General features: G+C 42.0%; 1 protein-coding gene across 1 annotated transcript; it reads left to right on the top strand.

The window, feature by feature from the left end:
- Positions 1–1,415: 1,415 nt before the first annotated feature.
- Positions 1,416–9,978, top strand: LOC142391245 (uncharacterized; the record flags this gene model as incomplete). The annotated part of the gene is made up of 2 exons (XM_075477016.1): positions 1,416–1,532; positions 9,065–9,978. Coding segments are annotated over 2 exons (984 nt in total), but the record flags the coding sequence as incomplete, so codon positions are not given.
- Positions 9,979–21,509: the final 11,531 nt, after the last annotated feature.

The raw sequence follows: 21,509 nt of genomic DNA on the forward strand, positions 1-21,509 counted from the left end.
ACCTTTGGCAGTTCTAATAACCTTTTAATCCGCGGGGCCGTTTTCTCCCGTGTTCGGACATACAGGAACTCGGGGCTTTCTCCCTTAGTTCCTATAACTATTTAGCTCCTTCTCCGAGGTCGGGTCTTTTCATAGTTCTATAGAACTAATCTGACGGAGGTGTTTGGTGGTCGGTAGCTACGCCCCATGTCATGCTATCACGGCTGAAATGTTTCCTCATAGGAAACGGACACAACTTGCGGGTGTTTAATAAGTTCAACTTACACTGGTCTCATTTGTCTGCGTCGCTCTGCTCTCCTTTCTTCCTTCATGAAATGAAAAAGTATCGTCTCCTGACTCTCTCTCAGCTCGTTTCGACCAACGCGGTGCCGGTGCCGTGCCCAGCACCGGTTCTATGCTTTTCGACCAATACACGACTGGTGCCGGTGCCCAAAAAACCCGGCACCGTCGGCTCCGCGAAGTTGCTGGGCACCAGCTCCAGCTCCAGCACGGCCCTGGTCGAAAAGCAGTATCTGTGAGCTCTTCCAGCCTCGATGTTAGACGCCTGATGTGATTGTCCATGATTAATATCACCATCATGCAGACCATGAACACGGTGGCCTCCTAGCTCTCCATATTAGCTTCTTTGTTGTGTTTTTCTTCTCTCCTTATTTTTACCGGGTTTTGCTTTGTTTTGTTTTGTTGTTGAATGTGGCGCTAAACGACTAACGGCTAACACGTCACGCAGACGGCTGCGCGCGGCACATCAGTCCCGACTCATGTGCGAATGCAGACTGAAACAGCTCCGCTGGGGAAAGGACAGTTATCAGAACGAAATTCGAGTAGGACAGTTCTGATAATAACTGCGTTCTTAGAACGGCTCTGTCCGAAAGCGGCTATTGTCTTAATGTAGTAAAATGATTTAAGTTGATGGTGTTCCACTGACTCAGATGAGATTTATGGAATATTGCACACAGTGGGTGTCGCTCTACAGAGTTATTAAATTTTTTTTCTGAATTTGATCAAAAAGCTACAAATATTTTGAACTGTGACCTTAGTGGGTCTTTAAAGAAGCATTTTAAAGTTCACAGGGATTTACATAAAAAGCACAGTAATGAGTTTAATGGAATGTGACTGAATGGTTAAAAACTGTGCAGACCAGAATGGAGCAGCTGAAGCAGGAGCTGAAGCAGGAGCTGAAGCAGGAGCTGAAGCAGGAGCTGAAGCAGGAGCTGAACGAGGAGCAGAACGAGGAGCAGAACCAGAAGCTGAAGCAGGAGCTGAAGCAGGAGCAGAACCAGGAGCAGAACCAGGAGCAGAACCAGGAGCTGAAGCAGGAGCAGAACGAGGAGCAGAACGAGGAGCAGAACGAGGAGCAGAACGAGGAGCAGAACGAGGAGCAGAACGAGGAGCTGAAGCAGGAGCAGAACGAGGAGCAGAACGAGGAGCAGAACGAGGAGCAGAACGAGGAGCAGAACCAGGAGCTGAAGCAGGAGCAGAACCCCTCCACCAGGAACAGAGCCGGCTCATCCTCTGGATCCACAGGGCCACAGGTCAGTGTGGAGGAGGTTTTTATTTTATTTCTTATTTATTTGGTTAGGACTCTGCACATTAATCAACATATCAGCAAAGCATCCATGTAAATATGCCGGAGTTAGCACAGTTGCTAAATTTCATCCGTTGTCCTCAGGCAGGTATCATAAAAACACACAGACAATACACCATGACAAAAAACTAAAGAACAAACAAAGATTCACATCAAAGTTAAAGGGACAGTTCACCTCTTTTGACATGAAGCTGTATAACATCCCATATAAGCAACATCATTTATGAACATCTTCTTAGCCCCTGCTGCGTCCTGTGAGCAGAGTTCCAGCCTCGTTTTGGTGTTGATGAAAGTAGTCCGGCTAGTTTGCTAGGGTCCCGAAAATAAAGCGTTTTGCTTCCCAAAAACAATATGCGTTTCAAAGAGTAATATATTTGCATCACAAAACCCTCCCTCCAGAAAAAGTCAGAGCTCACATCGCTTGGCCCTATTTTCTCTCCCTTCGTATCACTGCCTGCTGTGTAAACCGTGCAGACCGAAGTGCAGCCCGAGCACTCCCCTGCTTCCGAGCAGCAAACACCGTAACAGCTGCAGCTATCGCTAGGTGGCTGTTAGCATTGATATGAAGGGAGGCAAAAATAGTGGACGTCATTGAGGGATACTCCTTCATACTCAGCTGCCTTCCCTCTAATTTTTCACGTGTCTGGGCAAACACACCAGCTCCCTGAGCACACTGAGGAGCACTGTGAGCAGCATCAGATGTGCACGCTGTGGCCACACACCTGCATCACACCTGTTCAAAACCCTGGATCATAGCCAGTTACATGGCTTATTAAAATAATCAAATCACAGCAGCAATTTTCATTAGTTTACTTTTAATAAAAGCGATTTGGCCCACTTAAAATGAAAAAGACAAAAATCTTGTTGTTCATGAGATGTGCAGTATGTTATCTGTTATATGTGAGAGTCATGCTTGCAGCCTTGTTTTGCAGTGTAGACCTTTCTCACTCGAAAAAGAAAAAATCTGACCCAGTTTCACCGCTTGTTCTTCTGTTTGCACTCAGACAGCCATTCCATCCTAAAAGAACCGCATTTCTTTTTTACTTTGGCTCGGTGAGTGGATGTGTCGCTGGCGCTGCCCGTTCGTTTCGCCATGATAAGGGGTTGCGTCTCACTGTTAGCTAGCTAACCTGCACGGTGCGTATGGGCAGGGCACATATGCAAGCACCATCAATGCTCTGATTGGCTGCATAGTGTAAGTAAGCCGTCTCATTGGCATAATTAATACGTTTATGGTGAATTTTATTTTATGCGCTGCATAGATTTTCTTGTGCGCTGAGAATGTGCGAGCAGCTCAGAGGGAACATTGCTTAGCTGCACAATCAAAGACGACACGTACCTTTCCAGGCTTGCGTGGATGAGTCACTGGGTGATGTGGGAGGTACCAGATCTTGCTATCGCTGCGGTCAAGTGACGAAGCTGAGACCTCTTCTGCATAACCTTTGTCGATGGTCGACTTCATCGCCTCCACATACTGTACGTTCTTTCTTAGTCTGCGTTCCAGTAATCGTAGTCTGTGTTGCTAAGTTGATGTTGTTTGGTAATGTCACTGTTTCCTTTTGAAAGGTATGTCTACGCTATAGTGTGAGCCTTCTTTGGAGAATGACTTTTTCCACAGTTTAATGACTTTGTGGTCATTGATTGATAGATTGTTCTTGTGTGTGGGGTCATCAAGTTTCCAAAACCTTTCCACCTGAGTTTGCAGGCTATGATCGGACTTGAGGAAGTAGGCGCTGGCCTTCCTTCTTTCCTTGTAATCAATTGGTCCGTTTATGGCCCAGCCAAGCACCGTTCTGGTAGCATATGGGTCATTATCTCCTCCTACACGATATTCTTCAGCTCTCAGAAGACATGGTGGATCTTGTCCAATAACAAGGTGCACATCTTTGGAGTTGACCCTGGGAATAGGGATGTCCGCTAAGTGATCCCATCTGGCCGTCTCATCAGGTGTAGCTAGACGGATAAAGGCTGAGTTATACTTCTTTTAACTGCCCTTGCGCTTTCTTCTTGCGCGTGTGTTAATGGCTCGAGACGTTTATACTTAATTTTGCTTTGTCGGCGGTTGCGTGTGCTGCGTGGCGATTCACCACCAGGACAGTAGGTGGAGTAGCGGGTTTTTTCAATGACAAGCCTACTATGATGAAAGGAAATTCCCCGCCAGGACCTCTCACCTGGATTCATGCTTCTTCTTCTTGTAAATAGCCGGTATTTTGTCAGATTTTCAACACCTTGGGGGTCTAAACGACAACTTTCTCGCCTGAAAATGTTTCAAATGTTGCTAAAGTTATATATTTACAGAGTTTATAGCTTAAGGGAAATCAGCTTTTCAGGCCGGCTGATTTCGGCTCGGACAGGAGTGAAGTGCACTGTGTGTAAACGCTCTGCATACTGTCAGATCGATGAGTATGCCGTTTTCAAGTAGTAGGCTTGCGTCTCTTCTTGCGTGAAGTTTAGAAAATTGAGGTGACACACGCAACCGCGCAAGGGCTTGCGTTTCTTCTTGCGTCTTGCGTTACCGACTATAAACCAGGCTTAAGTCCTATGTTTAACTTATTTAGTGTTCTCGCACCATTAAGCGTGTACATGCTGCCATCGTGCAGTGAATCTATCTCAAGGTCCACACTTCCAGTAAATATTCCTTCTCGACTGCCTCCTACTGTATCAAGGTCTAACCTTAACCTTGAGTTTCTTGGTGAGTTCTTCCGACACTAAACTGGTGTTGGCTCCTGGATCGAGTAATGCATACGTGACAGAACTGATGCTGCCAGCCTTGCTTCTAACCACAACAGGAACAATAGGTAAGCAAACCTTACCATTTCCAGCTCCAGCAAATCCACAAGTGGCATTAGGTGATCTGGTAGGTTGTGTTTGTTGGGGAGTTTTACTGTCAACAGTGGCGTCCTGACTTGCTGTAGTATTCTGTTTGCTCGTGTGGTTAGGATGCAATCATTTGTTATGTTTCTGTCCGCAGCCAGGCACATTACGTACCCAATAGCGTGTGCAGACCTCAGTGTTGTGCCCCATCATGAAACAGTTTTGGCACAGGTTTTTCTCCTGAACGAACACGAGGCGATCTGGCTCAGTTAATGAGCGGAAAGCTGGACACTGGTTCAAGAAGTGGCGCTCTGAGCACTTCAGAACACTTTAGATTAGCTGGTTGCTTGGTACGTGTAGACTTGTTCTCCTGAACAGCAGTGCCTTAACACTTGTGGGGTAGTTTTGAAAAGGTTTTTTGAACCCCTTTGTAGTCAATGTAAAATTGTTTGGTTTCTCCTGTTTCTTATAGCTAACTAACCCACCAAAGACTGGATCAGACCTCTTTTCAGCCTCTGTCTCTACGAAGCTGACAACGTCGTCAAGTTTTGGAAGATGTTCTTCTTTTGTAATTTCATAGTTCTTATTTAACCATTTGGCCCTGAGATCTGATGGTAGCTTGCCAATGATCTCAACCAATGTGCGGCGACCACTGAGTTCTTCCTCACACTTCATGGCAGCAAGCTTATCCTCACAGCCTCTCAGTTGGTCTGCGAAGTCTCTGAGTTGCACATTGTCTCTTATCTCCTTAAAGTTCAAAACCTTTCCTACCCAAGCTTGTGAGATGGAATGAGGATTTCTGAATCTTGTTCTTAGTCGCTCAAGTGCCTCCTTGCTACCCGCACTAGGATTGGGGTTGTATAAGCAGTGACTTATGGCCTCTCGAGCCTTTCCTTCGGTGTACTGGTGTAGACGAGTTAACCATTGTGGTGAAAAGCCCCATGAACTTCCAATACTGGAGGGGGTCTCCATCAAACTTGACCATATCCCTTGGTGGGACCCTAAGAAAGTCTACTTGGACTTGATACTGCTGCCTTGAAAACTCTAGCAATTGTGATATTGAATCCCTAGATATTGGTGAAAGTGACGGTTTTGTCATTGCAGGGATCCTGCCAGCTCTCGATGTAGAATAGAAATGTGCAGTCAGGGCTTGCTTCTTTTCTTCATTGTGTAGCATCTGTGCATCTAGCTCGGCCTTGTGATGTATTTGCATGAGTTCCATTTCAAACTACTCTTTGTTGCGTTGAAGCAGCACTTCAAAGTTTTCCTGTTCCCTCTTTCGCAGAGCTTGTAGCATCTCTAGCTCTCCTGACACAGAATTTTCATCATTTGTGTCGGCTTAAGGTTCATTGACTAAATCATTTTGGTTTGTGACATGCAGCCAGGCTAGAGCCTCATTATGCACATCATGAACGCTCATCAAGATAAGCTTCTCATAGGCATCAAACTCTTCTTTCTCAATGTCATCAGTGAGTCTATCATGATAACATCTGTGTGCTTCTTGAAGTTGTGTGAGGGCTAGGTCGAGGGTTTCCAATGCTGCTTTCAACTCTTCAGGTTTGTTTTCTCGGATTTTTACATTCACAGCCATTATCATCTTGGTTACAGCTGCTTTAGCTTGTCCTCGCCTCCTTTTCAGTGTTGTAATAATAAAATCCCTCACCTTCAAGTACTGGAAGAAAGGATACCGTGGCAGATCATATTTTTCTTTGAGTTGTGTGAAACTGGCGAAGACGCCATGCCCTTGGCATGCCAAATTTTAAAGACTGAGGAGAATAAGAAGGTAATTGTGTCATATTAAAGTGATCACCTTTATTGTCATTATCATTTACATTACAATGAAATTTGGTTGCAACTCCAAAGGTGCTTATAAAACAATCAGAAATGAAAACAAAGCTATGTTAAAAATAAATTTAAATATATTTAAATAAAATGAAGGCACAGTATGAAATATAAAATAATATATGGTAGTGAATGGAACAGAGTTATTTAAACTAAAAAAATATTGCACATTTTTCCGGATTTACACATATTGCATGGTATATATTGCCCATGACGTGTATTGCTAGCTATGACAGATGTCAGGATTGTTCCAGAGTGTACGTCATAGGTCACGTGACGGACTAATAGGAAGCTCGCCAGCAGATCGCAAAAATCGCACTTTTAAAAGGCCGTACAAACTCAATTTCTCTATCATAATGATTAAAACCAGCTTCAAGTGACTATTTTGTATGTGTACTTTCTATGTGTTTATGTATATTACAGTATTTTCCACGTGTCATGAGGTCTTTAAGGGAAGTTTGAAATTACCCACAGTATAATGGGAAAATGCATTGAAAGCACTTAACGAGCCAAAAACTGCCCTATTTTGGAGGCCTCACAACTCAGCCATACAACATCACAGAGACCTCATTCAAAGTTTATGTGACAGTAGACTCAACTTTATATTTTACGATACAACAATACAACGACTCAACTTTACTATTTGTTTTTAGTTTGGTTTAATATTATTAATTTGTTCCATATTAGCTTTTAATCACCATTTGCCCCATTTATGGCCTCAATATAGAATCTGCTTTCACCTTACGGGTCATCCTTAAGACTTTATCTCTATTTTTCATTCATTTTATAATTTCATTGTTCAACCAGGGCAGATTATTTCTATGTTGCTTGGATTAATTTTTTTTTTTGTGAATTGTTATAATATCATTGACTTTTTAAATAAAGTATCTGAGCTAGAGATCAATGTCGTTATTTTCCAGAATATTAGACCTTCTAGATTTTGGATTTCCTCATTCAGGAATTGTTGCTGGCTTTTGGGTATGAAGTAGAACTGGTGACCTCTGGTTAGGGGTGGGTATTGGCAAATAAGTCACGATTCGATTCGAATCACAATTCACATGCCACGATGCGATTCCATCACGATGCATCACGATACTTGAATTATTACGATACATTCCGATATTTTCACTGAACATACTTAAAGGCAGGGTAGGGGATCTTTTTCTGGAACATTTGTTTACATATTGCTTGAAATACTCTTCACACCCCCATTGCAACCAATTAATTAAAAGTTTTGACACAAATATGAAATGTTTTAGTGGCCTCTTGAACGTACAATCTAGGAAAAACACTATCCAATCATTGTGAACGGACCGTTCACAATGATTGGATTCTGATGCTGTCTATCAAACTGCATCTGCTCCTCCCTCCCCCTCCTTCCCCCTGTGCGCGTACCCTGCTCCGTGAACGAATTACGCGTCCAGAAGCTTGGCAGGAAGCGAAACTAGAGCCAGCTTGGCTAGCACCTAGCATTATTAAAGTATAGTTAGCATAAACTAAATACTAAATACGTCAACGATCGATGCTTGCTGTCAGAACAGCGCTCGTGCACCTTCGTGCACGTTCATGTACTCTAGAGGCGTGCCTTCGGGGGGGAAAGTGAAGAAAAGGGTTGGGACTTTTTACCTGTGTATTTTCAAAATGCAGCTTCGCTGGACTCAAAATCCAGGATCTCCTACCCTACCTTTTTCAAAAAAAAAAAAAAAACAGCCATTACCAGTGGCTGACTGGCTGTGTATGATCAGGATAGTGTCTTCAATTGATACATAACTCAAAGCAAATCAATTCATAACTGTATTTATTGAAACAACTTTTGGAGGTATTACCATTAAAACAAATATTACTGGATACAAATATTACTATTACTGGACAAATTCATCACAAAAAGTGCATAGGATTTATAAAACTTAAAATAACAAAATAGGGTTGATCAGTACAGACAAAAAAAGTGCATAGGCTTTATAAAACTATAAATATATATGTATATATGTAGATATATATATATATATATATATATATATATATTGCAAACATCCCTTGCAGCGAAATGTATCAATTACATGTGTCCTATCATTAAAGGCATAAAAAATAAAAATAATATATTTTTTTTATTTATTTTTTTTAAATAATCGATACTTGGCGTCCAGAATCGATACAGTAGATCGCGAAAATTAGAATCGCGATGCATCGTCATGACGATTATTTTGCACACCCCAACCTCTGGTGGATGCCATTAAATGCTTCATCTTAATTTTCCATGAGCACAAGATAAAATTATGATTCGACAGGCCTGATAATAGATTAAAAGTCTTAGAGATTCTTTCAGGATTATTAGTAAATATTAGATTAATTGTTGTATTTGACGTATAAGTTATTCTTGTCGCTCCTTTTATAATTTATCTCAAATTGTACTCACCCATCAGCTGTTTAATATTTTTCCTGAATCAGAGAGTAGGATGATTTCCTTTTTCGAGTTGCAGTGATTTAAGATTGTCTGAAGATGATCATAAAACACAAAACACATAGCTCAAGTTCCTATTCAGAGTTTCATCATGACAAAAAGAATTAGTAAAAGACCAAAAATCCAGAGTTTACTGCTTAAAAAGCTGAACGTGTGCAGAACACATCAGAGCACAGTGCTGATAGCTGAGGGCACTTATAAACGCACCCTCAGCTTTCACGTTTGATCTGAGATATTGAGACCTGTGTGGCTCGGTCTGTCCAGGTCCAGTTAGAATATGTTGGTTAGCGTAGGTTAGCTTAGAGAAATCTTTTGTGTGAACTTCAAAAGGATCTAAGTCTTCTTCCTCTCTGTCATTGCAGAAACGTAGAGCCCAAGAGGGATCCAGATGGCACTGCTGTAAGGACTGTGGGAAAGTTATCAAACGATCAAATCTGAGGTATCATCAGAGAATTCACACAGGAGAGAAGCCATACAGCTGTGACCAGTGTGGGGCAGCTTTCACTGTATTATCTCATCTAAAGACACACCAAGGTATTCACTCAGGAGAGAAGCCATACAGCTGTGGTCAGTGTGGGGCAGCTTTCACTCAATTAGATAGTCTAAAGAAACACCAACGTATTCACTCAGGAGAGAAACCTTTCATCTGTGGTCAGTGTGGGGCAGCTTTCACTCAATTCTCTAATCTAAAGAAACACCAACGTATTCACACAGGAGAGAAACCTTTCAGCTGTGGCCAGTGTGGGGCAGCTTTCACTCAATTAGATAGTCTAAAGAGACACCAACGTATTCACTCAGGAGAGAAACCTTTCATCTGTGGTCAGTGTGGGGCAGCTTTCACTAGATTAAGTCATCTAAAGACACACCAACGTATTCACACAGGAGAGAAACCTTTCAGCTGTGGCCAGTGTGGGGCAGCTTTCACTGCATTAGGTAGTCTAAAGACACACCAACGTATTCACTCAGGAGAGAAACCTTTCAGCTGTGGTCAGTGTGGGGCAGCTTTCACTCAATTATCTAATCTAAAGACACACCAACGTATTCACACAGGAGAGAAACCTTTCATCTGTGGTCAGTGTGGGGCAGCTGTCACTCGATTATCTCATCTAAAGACACACCAACATATTCATACAGGAGAGAAGCCTTTCAGCTGTGGTCAGTGTGGGGCAACTTTCACTGAATTAGGTAGTCTAAAGAGACACCAACGTAGTCACACTGCAGAGAAATGATTGGCATAAATCAACAACAATTTTTATGGCAGATAAGCAAACATTCACCTGGGAGCAGCAACAGGAACTACCAATCAGAAGCCTTGCCTTTGTTCAGATTAAAAATCTTCTTTGTGGATCACCACCTTCTCTTGTCAGGACTTTAGTTCTGAATGTTCTGTGAGGAGCACATGTTTGAAGAACCATTGAAAGTGCTTTATAATTTGTTGGGATTGCTTTAAAGTTAAGATCCACAAAGTAGCTTTGCACCAGCAAACCGGTATTTCTGTAAACATCTGAAGAAGCAATATATCATTTCAGTTTGATGTGAAGTCGAGCTTTACACTCGTCTGTATTTCATTGTTCTGCATTTCAATAAAGGTCAGATGTTAACTTTTCTCATGCTTCTCATGTTCTTGCTACACAGATATTTTTGAAGAAAATGTGTGTTTGGTTACGAGGGAAAGTTGACCCTAATCATCTTCCCCAAAGACCCAGAAATCTTTAACGCAGTCTGAAAAAGGTTTGGAGTTGTTCCCTGTACTTCCCAGACAGCTGTATGATGCTCATGGCTGAAGCTGAAAGTTAAGGCTGTTCCAACACTAAAAGGGCACGAGGCTCAACTTCAAGCTGTGAAACTCTTTCAAATGTCTGTTGTGTTGGAATCAGACGTGTGAATGGATTTTAGTCCAAACGTCATGGATGCACTGAGGGAAAAGGCAGCTAATTAGGCTAACGGTACTTTGAATTGAACCGTTTAACACGAGAAAACTGAACTGATCTGTTTGTTGCTTCTACAACTGCTCAGTTACTCACACAATCAGGTACTGAGCAGATTTACCAAACAGACATTCTGCTGTAATCTCAGATGCTCTCAGTTGCGCTGCTCACGTTGTTTTAGTCCTCAACTCTTCTTCTTCTTCTTCTTCTTCTGCCCCGACGGCTGCACAACTTACCCAGAACACCCGGTGGCAGATTGTGCACACGACACCATTATACTTTATAGGATTGTATCTACAAACTGAAACGCTGATCATTTAAACCCGCTTCAGGCTGTTTCTGTTCCCTTTAGTTTTAAGCTGACTGTGTTTGGCGTACCCTGAGCATTTCAGTGGAAAATGTTCAGCACAGACTTGGAGTTGTATTGTGTTCTTGTGGTAACTACGTACCCACAGCTATTATGTCCTTAAGAGTTTCTTAGAAAGCGCTTTCTGCCGCTCACACTGGGAGAATCTCACTGACAAATCCCACTTTGGCCTAAAGATGTGATCAGCGGTGACTTTTGTGTTAGCGACTGGCGCTACGGTCCTGGCTGAACAGGAAGTAGCCACCAGAAATGCAAGACAGTCGCTGTGGCAACTGAATGTTATGCAGGACTGTCTTCCTGTATGCAGATGGTCATCAGTGAAGTCACCTCCCCCGAATGAACCCCGTCATGTTGTGTATATGTGGCGAAACATGGCGAGCCAGCCGGGGGGGGGGGCTGTTAGCGTGACAGAGACAGTCCCTCAGTCAGAGACCAACCTCAGAAGTTAAACCCAGTTTGTAACTGAGCTGACTCACAGTGGAAGTCACACGTTAGATCTGGTTCTCAGGGAGTGTTTCCTGTTGAGATCCAGCCGTGTCTGATCAGTGCTGCAGTTTCTTGTTTTGCATTATTCTCTCCTCTTACTCAGACTACACCTGAAACTACTGAAGAATTGTCACATCAGCCAATTCAAAGAAGTAATAACAAGTGCTTCAAAAAGGCAAATGAAAGAAGGGACGTAAAAATGAGGAAAATCCCCTCAGTACCCAGAAGTCTTTCTGGGGTTCCTGCTCTCAAAGCACACTGAGCGCTGCTTCAGTGTTTTTCAGTAGTTTGTGTTTACTTTTTCCACCTCCGTAATGATCTGTAAAACTGAAGGTTGTTGAAGAACACAGTGCTGGATCCAAACAATAGTGTAATGTTCCAATTTGACCTCCTGGTGGCAGTGTCGTCTCACTGTTGGAATTTCTCATTGATTCTTTTAAAAGCAGGAATCAACGTCAGATATTCATGATCTGAAGGGGATGAACTCCTGTGCTTCTGCAGAATACCTGAGTTTCCTCCAGTGCCACCATGAACTTGGTGTTTTTTGCCATATATATTTATATTTACACTAACTTATAGATTTAATCTGCTGTAACTCGTGTTAAATGGAGGTTTTGGAACCGAACCAGGTCAGCACCATTATCCCAGAATTCTTTGCATCTTCTTCAGATTTTCTCTGTGAAAACGGAGACTTCTGAAACATGTTTCTGAGCTGGTGTGGATGCTGCTGGAAGGACCTCTGCAGGTGACTGGTAGTTTTTCACATCTGTTATGATGTGTAACCGTAGCAACGAGAAAGTTGTTCACCTGTTGGTGCAGCTAACTGAGCTTCACAAAAGCCCAAGAAATGGCTGGAAAAATACCCTAAATCTGGATGAGCTGAAGAGGAGAAGTCTAGGATGAAGAGCAGGAACAAACTGGAGGAAAAGGAGGAGGAAGTTTAAAGCATTTCTTCCCTCGATCATCAGGGGAAATATGAGGTCACTGGTGGATAAGACAACTACATGGATCAACTTCACACTGAAAGGTTGAATCCTAAACTCTCTTTTCATTTTCTTTTCATAGGGACTGAGTTCAAGCCTTTTCCAAGTTCCACTCAATTTTTCTCAGTCTTCAAAGTTTGATTCATGAAACCAAAATGAAAAGAGAAACTTTAGGATTCAACCCTTCATTGTGGAGTTGAACAGCTCAGGCTGTCGGCTGAAAGCTTTGAGCCTCCGAGAACGTGGAAACTACGAGCAGACCACTTTTAAAGTTCAACAACGCTGCTCACAAGGAGCAGCTCAGGATGATGGGACGCTGCCTGGGGTTGGACTCATCACGGGTTCAGTTCCCTCAGATGCTCTGAGTCACAGCTGTCTTTCAGCTCGCAGCCCAAGCCGTGCGTCCAGATGCTCAGTTGTACATCAGTTAAAGGCAGATGATTTATCTGATCTGATTATTTACAACATCTTCATTCAGCTTTGGAGATTTTTGTGGAATTAATGGTTTATGGCTTGTATCTTTAAAAACTTTGCCCCCTGGTGTATGAAGAGAAGAAGAAAGCACAAGGACCCACACAGGAAGAGGGCGGGCTTTATTTGGGGCTTCAACAACAAGTTCAAACTGGCCAAATGAGTGAGAGACACAACGATGGAAACAAGTGTTCAGCAGCTGCTCTGTAAGTAGAGAAGCTGTGTTTTTCTGCTTTAGCTGAAATACTTTAACTGTTCCTGCTCTGTGGAGAACTTCTGATAGTGGAGGGGACATTAAAACAGCTCAGGCTGAGGTCGGATGGAAAACACATGATGATGAGCTGCTTCAGGAGGAACTTTACACAACTCAGAGCGTACAGAAACTAAGTGAAAAGAATGCAAAATAAATGCTCAGTTTGATCCAAACTCCTGCAGCTGAGCGTGTAAAGAATAAACGGTGTGAGTGGTCTGTGGGGGGGGCAGCAGGGCTTTACCACTGCTCGCCCCACCTTGTTTCAGCTCAGGTGTTTTCTGCTAAAGTCGACAACAGAAAATGTTTGAGGAAATCTAAGAGACAGTGGTGTCAGATAGAGATGGGCTTTAGGCCACGCCCACACAGAACCTTATCAGAAAGTAGAAATGGACTGTTCCTGTACAGCACTTTTCTGATCTTAATGAGCACTCAGAGCTTCAACACTACGTGCCACATTCAGCCACACTCACACAGCACGTCTTAGTCTGTAACTACAGGCTTTCTACTCAGTCACACACATTCATGCACCCATGGATGCGTCGCTAGGCAACGTGGGGTTCAGCGTCTTCCACATGTGGCCGGGGAAGCCGGAGTGGAACCACCAACCTCCCCATTGGCGCCTGCTCTTGCTCCTGAGCTCCAGCTGCTCTTTCTCTGCATATCAGAGAATAGGCAAGGCAATTTTATTTGTAGAGCACAATTCATACACAGGGCAATTCAAAGTGCTTCACAGCTACATAAAATCACAAGAAGGCAATGAAACCATTAAAAAGAAAATAAAGAAATTAAAAAAATAATAATAATAATAATCATTAAGTAATTAAAAAGTGAAGAGTGCAGATAAAATACTTTCAGGTGTCATATACACACCTAAATAGAACTGTTTTCAGCCTGGATTTAAACATTGTCAGAGTTGAGGCCTGTCTCACATCTTCTGGAAGGCTGTTCCAGATTTTAGGGGCATAAAACTGAAACGCAGCCTCACCTAGTTTAGTCCTGACTCTGGGCCCCAGCAGGAGACCCCTCCCTGAGGTTCTCAGAGTCCGAGTTGGTTCATATGGCTCTAACATGTCAGAGATGTACTTTGGCGCTTGACCATGAAGAGACTTGTACACAAGCAGAGCTGTATTAAAGTCTGTTCTCTGAGCGACAGGAAGCCAGAGCAGAGACCTGAGCGCTGGACTAATATGGTTGTATTTCCTGGTTCTGGTCAGGACTCGAGCGGCAGCGTTCTGGATGTACTGCAGCTGTCTTACAGCCCGTTTAGAGAGCCCAGTGAGCAAGCCGTTACAGCAGTCTAACCTGCTGGAGACCAATGCATGGATCAGTCTTTATAAGTCTGGTTTAGACACTATTCCTTTGATTCTGGCAATGTTTTTTAGATGGTAAAAAGCTGCTGATGTTACTGTTTTAATGTGGCTGTTAAAGTTCAGGTCTGAGTCCAATATTACCCCGAGATTTCTAACTTGATAATTAGGTTTTAGAGAGAGAGTCTCAAGGTGACTGATAACACTTTCTCTTTGTTTCTGTGGGCCACAGACAATGGGCCTCATGCAAGAACATTTTCGTATTTTTATTCTAAATTTCTCTCACTTTTTTAGTAAGAAGGTCTCGTACGAACACGCCACGTCAGATTCAACAAGCACTCTTAACTTCGGAAAAAGTGTGTAAACGACCTGCGTAAATGAAATCACACCTGTGCGTATCTTAAGTTCACCTGCACGAGGATAGTAGATTTGCATACTCCACGCCCTAAATGATACCATATAAGGCTGGGCTTCCTCGCTCCTATACCAGGAAGTGTTGAGTGTTGAGTCATGAAAATGGCATCAAGGCGCGAAAAGAACAACTTTACGGGCTCTGAGACTGAAGTTCTGCTTTCAGAGATCCAAAAAGGAAAATCTGTCATTTTTAGCAGTGTCAGCAGTGGAATTACAGGACCTGCTAAACCGAAGAAATGGGAAGCAATTACGAGTGCTGTTAATACCATGTCACCGAAATAAAAAATAAATGGTTTGATATAAAAATGGCTTAAAAAAAACGTCTCGCACCTGGCCTTCAGCTCAGTGCGCTCCACGACAGCACAGGTGCTTTTATGCGTATATATGTCTCGTGCTCCAATTATGATTGGCAGTCCAGCCATGGCATGAAAGTCCCTCTTAATTTGTACTTGTTGGACAGCGGTGTATGGGAATTTGATGTACCATGGGTGATAAACTGATGAGAGCTTTGATGACCAAGGGGAGCGCACGGTTCACAGAGGACTGGGACACCCCCGATCTGTCTCCAATCTCCCTCTGAAAGGTTCCCGTGGCCACAAATCCAAGGATGTGTGGTGGAATTGGGTTTGATCGGCATGTTTTTCTCTGGAGTTGTGGCTCTAACAAGCTTTAGCAGCAGCACAGTCCTTGGGAATCTTAATCGCGATGTCAGCCATTCGTCTGTCTCCACATGTTCTCTTCAAGAGCCTGACGCGCCAAGGCATCCAAAAGTAGCAAGTCAGCCGCTGGTTACACTTCCCGTTATATACAGATTCAAACGAACCTTTAATTAGTGCACAATTTAAAGTGGAATTCACCCTTTAAACAACATCGTGCCCAATCACTATATTTGACCATAGTATAATAGTGAATTGTGTTGCCACTGGGTATTATGTCTTCATATTAAATATAAAACCCTTTCATTTTTTAGAAATGGTGATTTGACGCGTCATGAAATCACCGGAAGAAAAAATAACAAACTACAACAATTCTAATTAGTTATAGTTCTACTTCATGCACGTAGTTCTAGCTGCTATAACAACCAAGTAATATCCTGGAACTTGGCGTCGCTAGCCTAATGCAAAAGGCAGAGAGAGAGCGATTCTGTTGTCAAGAACTTGGGAGCTAATGTGCCCTGTTAGCACTTAAGCACTTCGTGGATACTACTGAAACGTGAAGATTGTGACGACGTGACAAATTTGTTTTGTTTAGATCAACCACTCTCAGAGATCGCATGAAACACCGATGGCGGTGTCTTAGCTCTGTGTTTTGGTAACCCAGCTTGACCGTCGGAGCCCAGTCCACTGACTCAGTAGCTAACAACGCGCTGGGGCAGCCTTCAAAACAAAGCGCAAACATAGCCCGTATTACATTACTGTTGATTGGCATTTAACAACATAATACTTTACTGCACTACGACAAAACTGTTAGATTTCGTGCATACCTTTGACGAAGTGGTCACCGCAGACACGAGCATTTGCAAATTCATCTCCTCCAGTCTGTAAACGTAGGTTAGCTATCCACTTTTTGCGGCATTGTTCTGTGAGGTCTTTCCATTTCTCACCTCTATGGGCGATAACCTTAGGTACTCGATAGTACCTAAGGTTACTATCGAGTACCTTCTCTCGGTTAGACCGATTGCTACATCCAAAAACGGCACAAAACCGAGGCATTCTGGGCAAAAAGTGGCAGACAAAACACAGTGTTTTCAATGGGCTCCAGCTCAGGTTGCCCACCACCTGGGTTCACGCGCTTAGAAAAATACGGAAGTGACGTCAAGTGAAACCCTCCTATTAGAATTGTTGTAGTTTGTTATTTTTTCTTCCGGGGATTTCATGACGCGTCAAATCACCATTTCTAAAAAATGAAAAGGTTTTATATTTAATATGAAGACATAATACCCAGTGGCAGCACAATTCACTATTCTATTATGGTCAAATATAGTGATTGGGCACGATGTTGTTTAAAGGGTGAATTCCACTTTAAGTTAAACAGAATAATGTCAGCATCACTATGGACTATAATGTATATTTATTTATGTTTTCTTCAAAGTGATTAAATATACAATCCATTAGTCAAGCAAACTTGATTTGAATAACAGCGGACTATTTTACGAAACTCCTACGACAGCTCTGGATCACTCGTAAATTCTGTTTGTACCTGAAAGAAAACGTAAAATACGAAAAGATCGCTGAATGCGCAAATTCTCTTAAATCACTCGTACGGACGATTTAAGAACAAATCTGTGCGTACAAACGGTTCTTGCATGAGGCCCAATGTGAGCTTGTACTTGAGCTTCCCCTACAGGAGAGCAGATAAATACAGATGGGAACAGTGTGCAGAGGTTTCTGTTCAGTGTTCACATGTGTTTGGATCACTGTGTTGACTCACAGCACAGAAATACCAGCCTTTATCTTCTGGCTGCAGATTCTTTACTGTGAATGTTCCTCTCTCAGCTTCAGTCTTGGTGGCTGAGAATTTGTCTTTGCTGAATTCTCCAAAGTCGTGATCTGTTTTACCTGTAGCTGTGAACACGATAAGTTTCATAGTTTCTCCAGGCAGCTGTCTGTACCAGTACATCTGGTGATAGCCTCCACCCTTTGTGTGGTTACAGTGTATTGTTGCATTTTCACCCTGCTGCTCCCACAGTATGGGAGTCTGGTAGACATCACTTCCATCAACATGACCTGTGAGTACAACAGAGAAAGTTACCACAAATGAGCATTTTACCAGTTAACGGTTTCACCGGTGCAGACACCATCTAACTGCTGAAATGAATCTGCTAATAACATACTACTTTACCTTTGATCCAGTGAGCAAGCACCAATAAGCTGAGGAGCCGATGTCTGATAGAGGTCATGCTGTAAAACTCAGGCTCTCAGTTACAGTATCTCACTGTGTAGTCCCAGATATGAAGAGATGCAGGGAGGTGTGTCACTGCAAGGTGTGACCTTCTCTGATCCTGTGAACCAACAGGAGGCCACGTTTGTTATGTGGGAGGAGCTTAACTGAAGTGAACACAGCTGTGAAACCAGGAAGATTACACTGTGTGAAGTATGAATCAGCTGATGGAGAAGTTCCACCATGTGATCCGTTCTGATATTAACATGCACACTTGTAACACTTTGAAATATTGGAATGAACATTTTTCTGTCCTTAACAAATATTCAAACACGTTAAACGGAGGCGGGTTTGTGAGTGGTCGCTACAGGAGTTCGTCAGTGTCTTTGGACATGTTGACGGAGCTGATGGTGCTTTAAAGACAGAGGCAGATATACTACCTGATATACTACAGATATAGATATACTATCTGATATACTACAGATATAGATATACTATCTGATATACTACAGATATAGATGTACTATCTGATATACTACAGATATAGATATACTATCTGATATACTACAGATATAGATGTACTATCTGATATACTACAGATATAGATATACTATCTGATATACTACAGATATAGATATACTATCTGATATACTACAGATATAGATATACTATCTGATATACTACAGATATAGATATACTATCTGATATACTACAGATATAGATGTACTATCTGATATACTACAGATATAGATATACTATCTGATATACTGCAGATATAGATATACTATCTGATATACTACAGATATAGATGTACTATCTGATATACTACAGATATAGATGTACTATCTGATATACTACAGATATAGATATACTATCTGATATACTACAGATATAGATATACTATCTGATATACTACAGATATAGATATACTATCTGATATACTACAGATATAGATATACTATTTGGGGTTTGTCACAGAACTTCTGAGCTTTTTGTCTATTTTGTTTGTTTCACTGTCTGCACATTCACCAGTTTTCTTCACCGTGAAGTTAAGTTTGTGAATGACTCACCGTTGGTGTAGAAGACATCTTAATTCACAATGAAACAATCGCTACCTGTGAGGAAATGATAAATAAGAAACATGATGATCCTGTAGAAGTCTGACATGAGTGCAGTCACTCTGACGTCAGCAATGAAACACAGGAGTGAAATCATGACAGGGTTTCTCCTTTTAACTGAACTGAGAGTGACTTTATGAGCCAACCGATGTGATGTCAAGAGAGGAGTGGCTTCCTGTGGCTGTAAAGCAGACTGATGGCTCCCATTGTTGCTGCAGTTATCCATCATTTACCTGCATTCTTAAACTTTTGCTTTTTCAGAAAACATGAAAAAGGCTCATTACACTTTTTTAAAACCCAAAGTGCTGCCTTGTGTAGTGAGATCTTCAGCAGGTGTCCCAGAGCAGTTTTTTCATTTTCATTCAAAACCACTGAAGTTGATAAGTCGTGTGCAGTTTTTGTAGAGTTCAGAGGGGATTTGTGTCATTGTGCTTCTGGTGCTGCACAGTAGTAAACTGCACTGTAATTCACTCCTGCATCTGGGATGTGCACAGATCCATTCTTTGCTGCGTCTCCACCCAAATCTCCAGCGAGACTGAAACCATCTTTATATTTGTCTTCTTCCATTGTGACAGCTTTGTAGTTCAAATATCCAATGAGTTTCATTGCTGTGTCTCCAGGTGACTGCTGGTACCAGAGCATCACTCTGTAGTCACTTTTACTGTGGCTGCAGAAAATCTGCATTTTGGCACCAGGATTTCTGATGAGATCAGAGGGAGACTGACGGACCTCAAGACCCAGACTAACAGCTGGAAACAGAAAGACAATAGAACATTTTAGATAATGAGAAATGGTAAATTTCATGAATTTAGTGATTTCAGACAAATTATTGTAATGTACTTTAACCGGGCCGACAGTTGTCCATTACTGCAGTGATACATTTCTGTGGCTTATCTGTCATCAATGCCCACCCAAAAGAATGATTCTTTTTTTATTGACATTCAGAAACAAACATTCACATCCGGTACATGTGCATACATCTTACATCTCTTGTCTGTCCTAAATGCCAAAGTGGTATTTTTATTTTATGTCTAAACGATGACAAAAAAAAATAACCAAACAACAACAAAAACACACAAGAATATGTACAAAGTGGGGAGTGATCCTTTTTCTATGGCATAGTTATTGATTTGTAAAAATAAAATCAGGCCTATGGGCCGTGACATAGTTGACCCAGTTTTCCCAGTATGAGGTGAATTTCTCCAGTTTAAAATGAACAAATGCTGTTATTCTCTCCATTTTATATCTGTCCTTTGTGATGTCCATCCAGATGTTGACAGTTGGGCTCTCTTGTGATAGCCATTTCCTGGTGATATTCTTTTTGCAAGCCATTAGCAGGATATTTATGAGGCGCTTATCTCCTTTCAGCCATCCCTCAGGTATGTGTCCGAAAAACATGGTCTTAATGTCGAGGGGTATTTCACATTTGAAGATGTCCTGTAGGGCGTTGTGTATCTTTTTCCAATAGTCCTTCATGAGCGGGCAGTCCCAGAAAATGTGATAATGGTTTGCATTTTGATTTCCACACTTCCTCCAGCAAACTGAGGAGTTATTGTCATAGTGAGATTTCTGGGAGGGTGTAATAAAGTACCTAATCAGGCTTTTCCAGCCAAACTCCCTCCACTTCTGTGAGCTGGTACACATCCAATGATACCTCCATATTGTTGTCCATTCTTTTTCAGATATAATTATTCCTTCTTCCTTCTCCCATTTTGTTTTAATATGTGAAGTTGAATGTGATTTCAAATTCGACAGACTCTTATGTAAGCATGAAACAGTTCTATCAATAGTTTCTGAATTATAGGCTTTTGTAAACAGTTCAATCAAACATGTGCCAGTCTTTGTTACATTTTTCATCTTCGTATCAACGTAGTGCCGCAGCTGCAGATATCCATAGAAGTCTTGTTTTTCTAATAAATGTGTCCTTTTAAGCGTTTCAAAACTGAGCATTTTTCCATCTTTCATTACCCTGCATAAGGCTGTTATACCCTTAGCTATCCAATCTTTGAATCTAGAGTCCAACTTATTAGGTGCAAACTCTGAGTCATAGGCGCACCATTTAAGAACTGTAATATCACTCTCGAGTTTATGTTCCTTTATGATAGACCCAAAAGAATTTTAAGACCCAAAGAGACAATTTACAGCATCGAGCAGTTGGTTGTACTCACATTATGTCATCATCACTGAAGGGCATCATCTTCATTCAAAACTGAGAGATGCAATGGATGTCTGCAAGCTGTATATCAGCAGTGTGGAAGTTATTTAAAGGCTTTCACAAACTACTGAAACAGGTGTTACTCTGCACCGGTCTGGTAAGGATCCGACTGCCACGGGTTCCGTATTCTGTACATTAAGGGGGGTTCTGTGTGATGTCACAGGGGGCTCAGCGAATAAATTAGAACATTCTGGGGTTCTAATTCTGCACTAAGAGAAAGGGTCATGGAGAGAGAGTAGTATAGGATACTTTGTGTCAAAAAAAGATTTATGGGGGGGTAATAAAAGTGTGATTTATGAGGGGGGTAATAAAACTGTCATTTATGAGAGGCAATAAATGACGTGTGACCTTTGATGTACGTATTCCCGGGCACATCAAAGGGTTA

The sequence above is a fragment of the Odontesthes bonariensis genome, chromosome 11 (genome assembly GCF_027942865.1).
Source record: "Odontesthes bonariensis isolate fOdoBon6 chromosome 11, fOdoBon6.hap1, whole genome shotgun sequence".
In the NCBI taxonomy this organism is placed as follows: domain Eukaryota; kingdom Metazoa; phylum Chordata; class Actinopteri; order Atheriniformes; family Atherinopsidae; genus Odontesthes; species Odontesthes bonariensis.